The sequence below is a fragment of the Kwoniella bestiolae genome, chromosome 3 (genome assembly GCF_000512585.2).
Source record: "Kwoniella bestiolae CBS 10118 chromosome 3, complete sequence".
Classification (NCBI taxonomy): domain Eukaryota; kingdom Fungi; phylum Basidiomycota; class Tremellomycetes; order Tremellales; family Cryptococcaceae; genus Kwoniella; species Kwoniella bestiolae.
In genome coordinates this window covers 539853-551170 of record NC_089243.1, presented here as the reverse complement: position 1 = coordinate 551170, position 11318 = coordinate 539853, and the positions used below count along the sequence as shown (strand labels likewise).

Here is an 11318-nt window from a genome sequence, read left to right as displayed (position 1 = left end):
AGTTTGATGAGATGTCGGCGTCGTAGAGTGAGAGTACGAGTAGGATGGGATGGCGAACACGACATCAACTGACGACTGACATTCCTCCACTATCTGGTTGCCGGGTAAACCCGTGCTACTATCCGGCGCCTATCTCTCTTCCAGTAATGCTCTAGGCGCTATCGGGTTCACCGCAAGCAATAATGCTAGTACTGCAACAGATTCTTCCTTCCCTATGCATACACCCTATGATTGTTTCATTGTTTTTATCTGATAAAGTAGGACTGGACTCGGCGGCTAAGTATGAAGAGAAAAGTTGTACAGATGTATGTAATATAATCTACAATGATGTTGAATCGGAAAGACGAGCATAAACCAAAACCAAAAGCAAGATGATCCGTTGAGGACAAGGATGAAGATGTATCATATGTTATGTTATGTCTATGACTATATAGTCTAGCGATGAGTGACACTTGGTGTTCTGATGAGAGTGAGGAACTATCCCGTCATACATATTAGCTTCAACGTACCACACAAAGCGATGATCGCAAAAGCTCACCTCTTCCCTAGTCTTCTGCTGAGATCTGAAACAACCCAACATCGTACTGGTAACAGTGGTAGCACCAGGCTTCTGCACACCTCTCATGGACATACACATGTGTCTACGCATTCATGTCCTTCAGCATATATTCATATGGTTACAGTAGTATGCCACGTAACTTACGAAGCTTCCATTACGACAGCCACACCTCTGGGTCTGATAGCCTCCTCGACAGCCAGGGCAACTTGTTTGGTCAATCGCTCTTGGACTTGTAATCTCCTTGAGAAGGTTTCAGCTATTCTAGCTAATTTCGATAGACCAAGGACGAGCTTGTTGGGGATATAACCAATTGATATCTATACTCAATATCAAATATTAGCATTACACGACTTGATATGAAACTCATCCACTGTGACGGCAGGCATTGAGATGGAAATTCAGTAGAAACAAACGCTCACCTTCCCAGTAAAAGGCACCATATGATGTTCACACAAACTAAAAACCTCAATATCCCTAACAATAACCATCTCATCATGATCCTCCGCAAACACCGCATCATTAATCACATCTACCAATCTCTCCTCATACCCCTTTGTCATCCACATCAAAGCCTTGGCGTATCGCTCGGGCGTACGTTGTAGACCTTCTCGATCGGGATCTTCGCCTATACATTCCAGGACGGTTCGGATGGCTGAAGAGAGGAGTTGGAGGTTGGCAGCTTTTTCGGTAGGGGAGGAATGGAGTCGGAGGTGGGTTGATTTGGCTAAGACACATGGTATCAGTATGTGTCACCGTTCAACCACTGGATCGGTATATATATGGAGCCTATATCTGGATCGAACCCCTTCCACGGTGGGATTATTTCAGTAAAAGCGAAAGTCTAACCCACCAGGCCATCCCAATCCCTCCTCATCAGCTATCCCCCTCTCCTCCTCCGTCCCCGCACTCTCAGCCACATCATTAACAACCCCCCTAGCAGCCTGATGAAGCAACAGCCCACTCTTATCCAGCTCATCCCGCACTTCCGTCCTCAGCTGATCCATTGACCTTCCATCAGGCCTATGATCCATGTCATCCTCCTCATCCCGTCTCCCATGCGACGCAGGGAAAGGATATGCCAAGCTGGCGGAAGCAGAGGTAGTAGGGGTGGTAGATCCCGAGGTAGGTCTGAAGCCATACCCTTCTCTGGGTGTTCTGGCGTAATGCGGGATATTGGATTGAGGTTGGAATTTCACTCGACCAGTTGCTGGGTCGGGTTTACTCAGTCCCTGATTCGATGGCCATGGTTTGTTCAAGTTATTGTCAAATGATGAGGAGCCAGGAGCACCGGGTAGACCACCCTCGAGGGAGGACGTATGAGTTGGTGGAGAACGCGCGTTGCCGTGCATCCTGCCTCGTTCCCAGCTTCCTGTGGATGATTCGGAGAGGAGGGAGAGGTTGTTGAGGTTGGCTGTGGGGATTGGTCGAGATGAGCTTGGAGCGGGGGCGGTGGGATTACGAGGTGAGGAAGATAGGGTTGGTTTGTCCGACGATGACATGATATTATTATTTGGTTATAGTGCAATAGAGTAGAGTGGTCAACGGAGTCCTATTCTAATGGTATGTGGTGCGTGGTGTATACAAACGTGCTAGTTGGCTCGGATGCTATCTGCTTTCTATCACTTGTCTCTGAGCTCGGCGATGGAGTTGAAGATTAGCTTAGCTTGTGATGTGATGCCATCTCCATCTCGAAAGAGTGGATCCAATTGTGTACATGATATCTGTGCTCTGAAATGCCGTTATCAGGCTGACACATGGTTGGCATCGATTTTCGGATAAAACGTGAGAAAACGAGTGGATGTCTTAGACGCGGCAACATCGGATTTAAGAAAGAGCATGTCTTATCTCCTATGGGCAGGACACCACGGCCAGAGTGCCACACTGCAGTATCCCCCTCTCACCTGGGATCAGTCTGCAGCGTTCCAAAGGTGCATGGTATGTTGGCTGTCTAGCCCATCCGGTTGTTGGCACGTTGGTGCTATTCAATTTTTAAAGGTTTCTTCATAGAGCTTCTTCTCCTTCTTCATCCTTCAAGTCGTATCGAACATTATCAAAAATGGTGAGTTAAACACATCCAACGCTACTGGGCATGGGCATGGGCATGGGCATTTGGAGAAGGAAATGGCATGAATGCTGGAAGGGCAACATCGACAACGTCAAGGAGACAAAGGACGATGGATCGTTGGGATGCACGGGACATATTATAGATAGGGGTCAGTAGAGGGTGGACGACAAAGTGATGCTGGACGAGAGACCATCAGGGTGTCACGAGAGGATTGATGGATAGATGTGTCGAATACATGGGGAAATGGGATCGATATGCTTTTGCAAGAGGTACTTGGAATCTACTCGAATTGTTACCACAAGGACTACCCCACTTCGACATCACTAAGATTATTAACATCATCGCGGCATTGACGGTCGACTCCATCGCTTTTTCTCTCTTAGAAGAATGACTTCGTCAGAACTGTGCCCGTGCCTCTGCCCTATACACCATAACAAATACGATCATCCACTAACGTATCTTTATCATATCCCACAGACCAAAAGAACTAAGAAGGTCGGAGTTACCGGTAAATACGGTACTCGATATGGTGCTTCCTTGAGAAAGACGTGGGTTTATTCTTCTCTAGCTGTTGCTGCTGTTGTCGGTAAGACGTGTATTGACGTTGGTGTGTGGTATATAGCGTCAAGAAGATGGAAATCACCCAACACGCTCGATACGCTTGTCCCTCGTGCGGAAAGGTTAGTCTGGTTCCTTACTTATTTCCCAGCGTAGATGACATGCTAACATTTCATTCTTCTTCTCTTTTTTCCCCAATCACTCTTTCAACACTTCCACTATACCACCGAATACCCCACACACACAGAACGCCGTCAAGAGAACCGCCGTCGGTATCTGGAAATGCAAAGGATGCGCCAAGACCTACGCCGGTGGTGCTTACACCTTCGGTACCCCCTCTGCCGCCACCGTACGATCAACCATCAGACGATTAAGAGAAGTTGCTGAAGTATAAGTGGACTGAATACTTCGGACACGAAAAACTGGATTGGAAATTTTTTCTTTTTCTAGGACGCGGATGCAGTAGGATTGGGATGAGATCGAGATGTATTGCATAGCCGACTGAACAATTCCCGCTGGCATGATCCATGGTCCGGGGGAACAGGATGCGATGGTATGGGACAAGCGGCCTGGGCATGCTCAAATGTTTTTACAACCGTACATCCATATCACTTGCTGTTACAACCAAACACTGATACAACGTCATTACCATCCCATCCATAATCCAAGGTTGAGAGGATCTTTCCCTCCCATCCGATCCTCTACGTCAATACCATTCGGCACTTCACTGGAATACACTATATTCTCATTACTTGATCCATCCAGTTGACCGCCATGCGCCCCACTGACACTGCTCGAGTTCCCGTTCGGGTCCAGGTCCACCTGTCCATTCGCTATACTAACACCAGGATCGACTGGAGCGTTCTACACCAGATACACACATCAGCCAGACTTCATCCACCGTTCATTCGCACTTACTCCCCAAATGGACCCCGTCCAACTCTCAAAAGACTCCATCAAATCCAATCTCGGTGGTATCCCGATCCCTGTTCCCATCCCATCAATCAGAGAAGGCGGAAAGCCATTTAACCCATTGAGCAGCTCAGCTTTGGTGGCTTGTGAATACATATTACCGAGCTTATCAGCCTGATCCCATAAACACGGGTAGACAGTTGCGTATTGTCGTAATCCCGCGACGCAGATGAGGTACTCTGATCGGCCGAGAGTCGCTAGGTATTCGCCTGCTGCGTAGATTGGGTGGTTGATGATTAGGCTGTGTCATCGACAGACAATCTCAGCCTATGACCTCGCAACAACATTCATACTATGAGATTAGATAGTAGAACCGAACGAATCAATTGGGATATCGTGGAGGGTATTGAGTGAGGAGGAGACAACCCACGGATCCAACTTCAAATACCCATTCTCCGTCAACACCCCAGTAAGCGCAGCAATCCTCAACGCAGCGTGTTCAGCTTCCTCCCTAACCCTTCGTCGGATATTATCAATCTCGAACCTATCCCTACTAACTCCAATCGCCTTTTCTTCTCTTATACCGTAATCTTGAATAGCCTTATGTACGATCAACCACAGATCATGATAATAACAATCGCAAGTACACGTGTTGATCGCCTGTAAGAAATCCCAATTATCCGGCCAGATCGTAGGGATCCCAATGGAAGATAGGTATTTGTCCCTCCATATAGAACTGGAATGGATGAATTCCCGGAGAATCTTGAATGGGATCCCCTGGGCGGAGACGGAGGGGACCCAGAGTGATTTGGAGAGTGTGTAGGTTATGTTGCACAGTGTTCGGTGGAGTTTGAACCATGTCTATTCACCCAATCGTGCATATCAGTGATGTATCCCAGAGAGTATATGCCTCTCTCGATGGGCTGATAGGATGTGAACGTCACTTACAGCCTGATCAACAGTATTATGCTCGGTACCGCCCAGCGGAACAATTATCGGTGCTCCCTCACTCAACATGGCATGATCTTCAGGGTTTATATCGAAATCCTCAGTGGATCTATCGGAACAACGACAGTCAGGATCATATATCGATAGGTAATGGTAGCGTTGGTTATTTGAAGTCAATTGAATGTGGAAGATAGCATTCACACTCACAGCGATGGCTGCAGCCTATAGAGTGCCGCACGACTTGAATCTGACATTCTAGTTATCCAAATAATATTCAATGCGTCATTGCGGATTTGAGGATCCTGTATCTTTGCCCATTCCAAAGAGGAGTTCAAGCCCATAGAGACAACGTGTTTGACTGCTGCAGATAGCCAGGTCGATTGATAACCTATAAGTCTATATCAGTAGAGATTCCATGCATCAAAATCAGTTTGGCACATACTTTTCGGGTCTACATGGCACACTTCTATATTTCAAGGATGTAGGTCAGTACGAGATACAAATGACAAATCAAGGTTTCACTCACGCCCCAACAGATGTTCCATGAAGAAACAAGCATTCGCGTTTTCCAAGCTCGGTATCCTGTACACCTTATTCCGTTCCGCTATCTCCCTTGTCCTGATGACCATCAACGATATCATCCTACTTCTCTGCCGGGGTTTCAACGATTTTCCATCCCTGGACGAGCATTCCTCTCGATCAGAATGTATGATCGGGTGGTCGGAAAACCTAGCTCCGTATGCTAGTACGATTGCAAGGAAGGCGTGTGGTAGAGGACCGGATGGATGAGTCAAGGGCGAGGAATACCGGTCTTTGAAGAGGGTTGCGTCGAGGTTGGTATATCTCGGTTGGACGATTGAGAAGAACGTGTCGATTAGGTCGTCTACCAGACTGAGACTGAGTCAGATCTTCCCCTTTACAGTGTGTCACAGAGAGCAAGGTGGAATGGATGACCTACTCTTTCATGGTCTCCTCATCAAGCGATTTATGGGCCTCGCTGGGCTGCTCGTACCATACATTCCCATCTTGTTCTTCCCACAGATCACTCTTTCCTTCCTTACATAGTGAGATACTGGATACGTCGTTATATTCATATTCCAGATGTGTTATCGCTGTGGGAGAGAACAGGTATTTTAGCATGTTCTGCTGGAGGAAATCGGCGGTGGGCGGTAATTGAATATTGGCAGAGTGCGAGTCCGTAGTGGAGAGACGAGGCAGGAATGTCTCGGAGGGTAGAGAGTGGGAAGTTTGGGAAGGTGTAGCTTGAGATGGGACACGAAACGAGCTATCAGGTATCTGTAGTTTAGCGGTCATTCCCTTACACTCGATGATGATCAAATGGTTAATGACGACTCACTCGATGGAATTATTCCTTGTCATTGAGATACTACCCTGCCGACTGGTCTCTCCGGGATCATACCTTGAAACTGCGGTTTGCGTACTATCCCTTCTTCCAGCATCATCAGCTGGCAAGAATGGGTCCCGACCATCTTCCATTGATTTCTCGGGCTGATTCTGATACTCATGCTCATTACTCTTCTTAGTGCGCTTCTTCGACGTCGAGGACACATCTTCATTTGAGGATTTACGGGATTTCTTTCCCTTTGCCTGTGCGAGAGAATCGATATAAGTGTTGGTACATTCCTCTCCCTTGTAATTGCATTGCTGACACTGATTATGACACAGAAAAGTCAGTATTGCTCCCAACATTCTTGAAGGATTTCTTGAATCTGTGATACGATGTTAGAGGTAGGTGAGTTATACTAACAATCTGTGTCTTGTCTGTCCTCAGACAGCGCACTTTCCTCCTTCTGCAGCTATCGCAAGCTAGATTTTGTTTTCGTTGACTCGGTCCAGGTAAGGTCGGAAGCGAGGATGGTGCCATGATGATTTGAGTCTGACTGAGGTGAATTGTACGAGTTATCGTAAGCCTATATGTTTTTTGGTCCTGGTTTCTCTGATCACTGGCTCTGACTGTACTCCGTTTTTATTCGACCTTCCTGGGTGTACTTGACAGTGAGCTCGCTGTCTTTACATGATACCCTCTGAGAGTAAATCGACTTTGAAAGCAGTCCTGAATTGATTCTTACTCGTACATATCTTTCGAGTAAACATAATCTCGGATCCGAGAAGCAAGATCTACTAGAGCTTAGATAAACGCACGAACCTGAACCACGTGGGAATGACATCAGCAATGACACTGTATGAACGGAGATCACCACTCACAGATCTGAAAAGTTATTTTGGGAAGATCAGCTGGGATCTGGGGGGGAGTGTAGATGATGTAAACAGCGATCAGGAGAAATCATTTACCGCATCTCTGCTCATGTTCTAACCATATCAGAACATTCATCTGTCATCTCATCATATTATAGGGATCATTCATTCTCCTCCATGAAGCTTAGCCGGTCACCTGAGCAAGAGAGACTACCGGATCTCGGATGAACCCAAAATAACAACCAGGACAAGATGACACGGGCCAAAGAAGCTGAATCCAATGACGGGGAATCTCTACCTACAAGCTATAAGACTAAATCCCAACACAAGTTGAACGGACCAAGATCAAAAGGGAAAGGGAGAGACACGGACCTACAGAGAACCCATACATGGCATGGATATGCACTACGAAAGAGGAAACCAAAGCTGAAGACTTTTGCGAAGTATTGTCCGCTTGTTTCTGCTATCTTTGCTCCTTTGTCGACTTTGTTGGATATTCCTGCCTTGACTGTGAGTGCAGCTTTGAGAGTCTTTAGCTGGGACTGATGTCCACATGCTGACCTTTCTTGGTGTAGCAACATTGGTATGCTCAAAATGGAATACCCCAACAAGATCCCAAAGCATGTTTGATCTTGTCGGGCATCGGCTTAGGGCTGAACATCATCGCTAATATCCTGCTGGTGATGAGGTTTTCGGCAAAGTCAAAATGGTGGTGGAAGCATTCGACGAGGTAAGCATGCTCAGTTTGGTCCATAATCAAGCGATTTCTTTGCTAATCACGAGGATCTCCTTAGGTGGTCCTTGATCTGTTGGATAGGCAAAACAGTCGTCGCAGCAGTCAACCTAATAGTCTTTGGTATTCTCTCTCGTAATAGCGAAGGATGGACATACCTAGAAGGATTCTGGTGTGCGGTAATATCAATCATCGACGCAGGGATCATCTCCATCACACTCCTATTCCACTACTTCTTCGCATTCAAGGACGAACAACAAGATCACTCTGATATCCGATCCGAGGGAAGAAGATTCATGTTATCCGTCACTGCCTTTATATCCATCCTCGCCGTTCAATCGCTCGTCTTCTCGCGAATCGAACACTGGTCTTATAGTGATGGGATATACTTCTCAACCCAAGTTGCTCTGACAATTGGATATGGAGATTTCGCTCCGACAACTGCGGCTGGTAAAGTTCTGGTCTTCCCTTTCTCGGTATTGACAATCAGTCAACTGGGTAATGAAATCGCTCAGATCATTGGTTTTATCAGTTCGCGGGCGGAGGATAGGAGGGATAAATGGAGGAGGAAGTATGAGAGTGCGATGCACAGGGAGGCGAATAAGGTTAGACCGAGGGCGAATTTGACGGAGGAGATGGCGCTGATTCATCAGATCAATCAAAGGGAAGAACTGTAAGTGTGGCTGTGGTATTATCACGATTAAGTCGTGGGACGAGAGCTGAGTTTTACTTAGCATGAGTCAGATGTACGATCTATTCTGGAGTGCTCTGTCCCTTCTTACGTTCTGGCTGATCGGCGCTACCATGTTCTCCCAAATTGAAGGATGGCCGTATGGGTGAGTCGGGATATATCTTTGGGTCTGTCTTGCAAGGTGGCTGATCTCATATGCTGCATAGCGATGCTATCTACGTGGTTATGATCTTATCCCTGACAATAGGTATGTCAGCTATTCTGCATTAGCCCATAGGCATATAAGCTGACTGGACTGCTTTTTCTGTCGACAGGCTTTGGTGATTTCACTCCTGTGCAGCCAGCTGGGAAAGTGGTCTTCATCGTATACGCTTTGATGGCTGTACCTATCGTTACTTCCTTCGCGGTGCAAACCATTACCGGATTGGCAAGTTTGATGAACCTTTCTTTGTATCAATTGTTACTAATTGTTGCTTGCTCCCCATTAGCTCAGTACCTATTCTGAAAGAGGAGCAGCAAAAGAAGCTTTTCTGGTGGAACAACGAAGAAGACCCGAAGCTTTCGCCCCTCATTCTGACCTGACTCTGAGATATCACGAGTCGTATGATCAGATGAGAGCCAAGTCGTCATCCAGTAAAATTGCAGACGCTGGAAAGGCGGAGGACGATCAGGATGATCTTGAAGATGAAGATAACGATGATAGAGCGGTGGAGAAGAGCGATCATGATCATGATCAAATGCAATCACCTACAACGATGAATGATACCGCTGAAGACGATGACGAAGATCTCTCGGAACTTACCCTGACTGGTCGTCGGAGGAAGAACCCAAAACAACCTCCGGGCCATATTGAGAATGAGTTGAAGGAAGATTGTGATCGTGCGGAAGATATCATCCACGAGAGGGCGGAAGAGGCGAAAGACTGGGAGCGAACTCACGTAGAATACGAGCAAAGCGATGCTAATCAACGAGAGACAGGCCAAAACAAAAAGAAGAGAGGCAGAGAAGATACTGGTAGAACGTTAGTTGCGCACGACGGTGATGATCATCAGGAAGCTCCAAATTCAGAGAAGAAATTCGGTAATATCGATGAGGACCAGAGAAAATTGGAGATCGACATGCTCCGTTTATTGCTCAAGAAGACTGTCCAGCTTGAAGCTGAGGCTAGACAGATGTTATTGGACAGTATGGACAAGAGTGTCGCTAGAACGTTGTTATTGGCTGATAGGAATGGTAAGTAATCACCTCCCCGTCAAGTCAGCTTGTACAGTGAAGAGCTCATTCAATCTCGAAAATAGTCCAAGCAAGAGACGTAAGAGCCCTAGATGGCGACGACACAGACATCCTAGCAATATGGCAAGGCGAGTTCCAAGAAAGTAAAAAATCAAAAAATCAAGCTAGCAACGATATTGAGAATCCCTCTAATCCCGATTCGAGCATTACCAACAATCAGACTTCCCCTGCTCAGTCGAAAGGTCAATTGGACATGTTATCTCGAGTACGGAGGTACAGAGATACCTTTGCGGAGATATTGGTCGTGGGAAGTATATTGCAGAGGTTGGAGGGAGAGGAGAAAGAGAAGTTTGAGAGATGGCGAGCGGAGGAGGAAGAGGAACGGAGATCACTTGAGCGTGAGAGACAAAACGAACCTCATAAAGAGGAGGATGGGGCGGAGGATATCGATAAGCTTGCTGAGCACAGGTGGGACGGGTTGACGTTTAGGATATATAAAAGGTGGGCGAGGAAGGTTAGGGAGAAGGATATAAAGAAGTGGGAGACTGTTTGATCGGCTGATTGGTATTGAAGGCTGCGTTGTATCGTTTATATTGGATTGGTTTTCGTGGTTGCGCTGTTGTACAGTTATAGGTGCGCTTCAGTCGTGCTGTATGCAGGTTGCGCCTTTGCATCGCCAAGTCTTCATTGTCGTCTGCACCGAGATGATTTGTGGCGATGGTTAGTCTACCTTCTCGGCTTGGGCATATTCGCCCGCATCCTTGCCTCGAGAAATAGTGGCTGATGATAAATCGCTAAACAAAGAATCTGGTATCTGGATGAGCGTCTGCCAGCTTACCTTCCATCGAAGAAGGCCCTCAGTATTTCAGAGACAGCAGAAGCAGACCTGGTAGTCCCGACTCCCAGCCGCGAAGGGCACGCGAACGAAATTGATCGAAGAAGCTCAAACGGACGCTGAGACCACCAGATCCTAGCCAGACTCGTGGCAAGCTGGAGAGAGCACTGCGTCCTGTTGGGAGAGCCTACATTTCTATTCTTTCAGACTCTGTCCAACATATACGCACAACGCTTTTACCCTCCCAGTATTTTTTCATGTCAATAGCTACCCCCCAGGAATTCGGCAAAAAGTGCCTGCAGCTATGGCCGAGTGGTCTAAGGCGGTGGACTTAAGTTGTTTGTTCTCTCTCGAGACTTGAACCTAAACCCACTGGGAAACCGCGTGAGTTCGAACCTCACTGGCTGCATTTATCACTCTTTTTGAGCTCTCCAAGTTTGACTGCATCTGTTGCGATTTTCAGAAGTGATTTTGGACGAGAAATGAAGAATTTGGAGAGGTTTTGGTGGGTGGACGGAAAAGTGCCACATTCATTTTGGGTTTTTGGAGTGTGTAATTTTGCGTGTG

At 46.9% G+C, this 11318-nt stretch overlaps 4 protein-coding genes across 4 annotated transcripts; 2 read left to right on the top strand and 2 right to left on the bottom strand.

Moving 5' to 3' along the window:
- Positions 1 to 435: 435 nt before the first annotated feature.
- I302_104883 (GTP cyclohydrolase I) lies at positions 436 to 2058 on the bottom strand (the record flags this gene model as incomplete). Its single annotated transcript, XM_019195616.1, has 5 exons — positions 436 to 477; positions 539 to 641; positions 704 to 876; positions 979 to 1283; positions 1410 to 2058. The coding sequence occupies 5 exons, from the start codon at positions 2056 to 2058 to the stop codon at positions 436 to 438; spliced, it is 1272 nt and encodes a 423-aa protein (XP_019042439.1).
- A 953-nt stretch (positions 2059 to 3011) lies between these two features.
- On the top strand, positions 3012 to 3576 carry I302_104882 (60S ribosomal eL43 domain-containing protein; the record flags this gene model as incomplete). Its single annotated transcript, XM_019195617.1, has 3 exons — positions 3012 to 3172; positions 3247 to 3304; positions 3430 to 3576. The coding sequence occupies 3 exons, from the start codon at positions 3012 to 3014 to the stop codon at positions 3574 to 3576; spliced, it is 366 nt and encodes a 121-aa protein (XP_019042440.1).
- Positions 3577 to 3827: 251 nt separating this feature from the next.
- On the bottom strand, positions 3828 to 6927 carry I302_104881 (uncharacterized protein; the record flags this gene model as incomplete). Its single annotated transcript, XM_065869954.1, has 9 exons — positions 3828 to 4046; positions 4101 to 4395; positions 4525 to 4955; positions 5043 to 5151; positions 5250 to 5430; positions 5569 to 5933; positions 6001 to 6327; positions 6400 to 6713; positions 6811 to 6927. 9 exons carry the CDS (start codon positions 6925 to 6927, stop codon positions 3828 to 3830), a joined length of 2358 nt encoding a protein of 785 aa, XP_065726026.1.
- Positions 6928 to 7511: 584 nt separating this feature from the next.
- Positions 7512 to 10469, top strand: I302_104880 (uncharacterized protein; the record flags this gene model as incomplete). Its single annotated transcript, XM_065869953.1, has 8 exons — positions 7512 to 7769; positions 7835 to 7989; positions 8054 to 8665; positions 8727 to 8828; positions 8890 to 8930; positions 8998 to 9110; positions 9172 to 9916; positions 9982 to 10469. The coding sequence occupies 8 exons, from the start codon at positions 7512 to 7514 to the stop codon at positions 10467 to 10469; spliced, it is 2514 nt and encodes an 837-aa protein (XP_065726025.1).
- Positions 10470 to 11318: the final 849 nt, after the last annotated feature.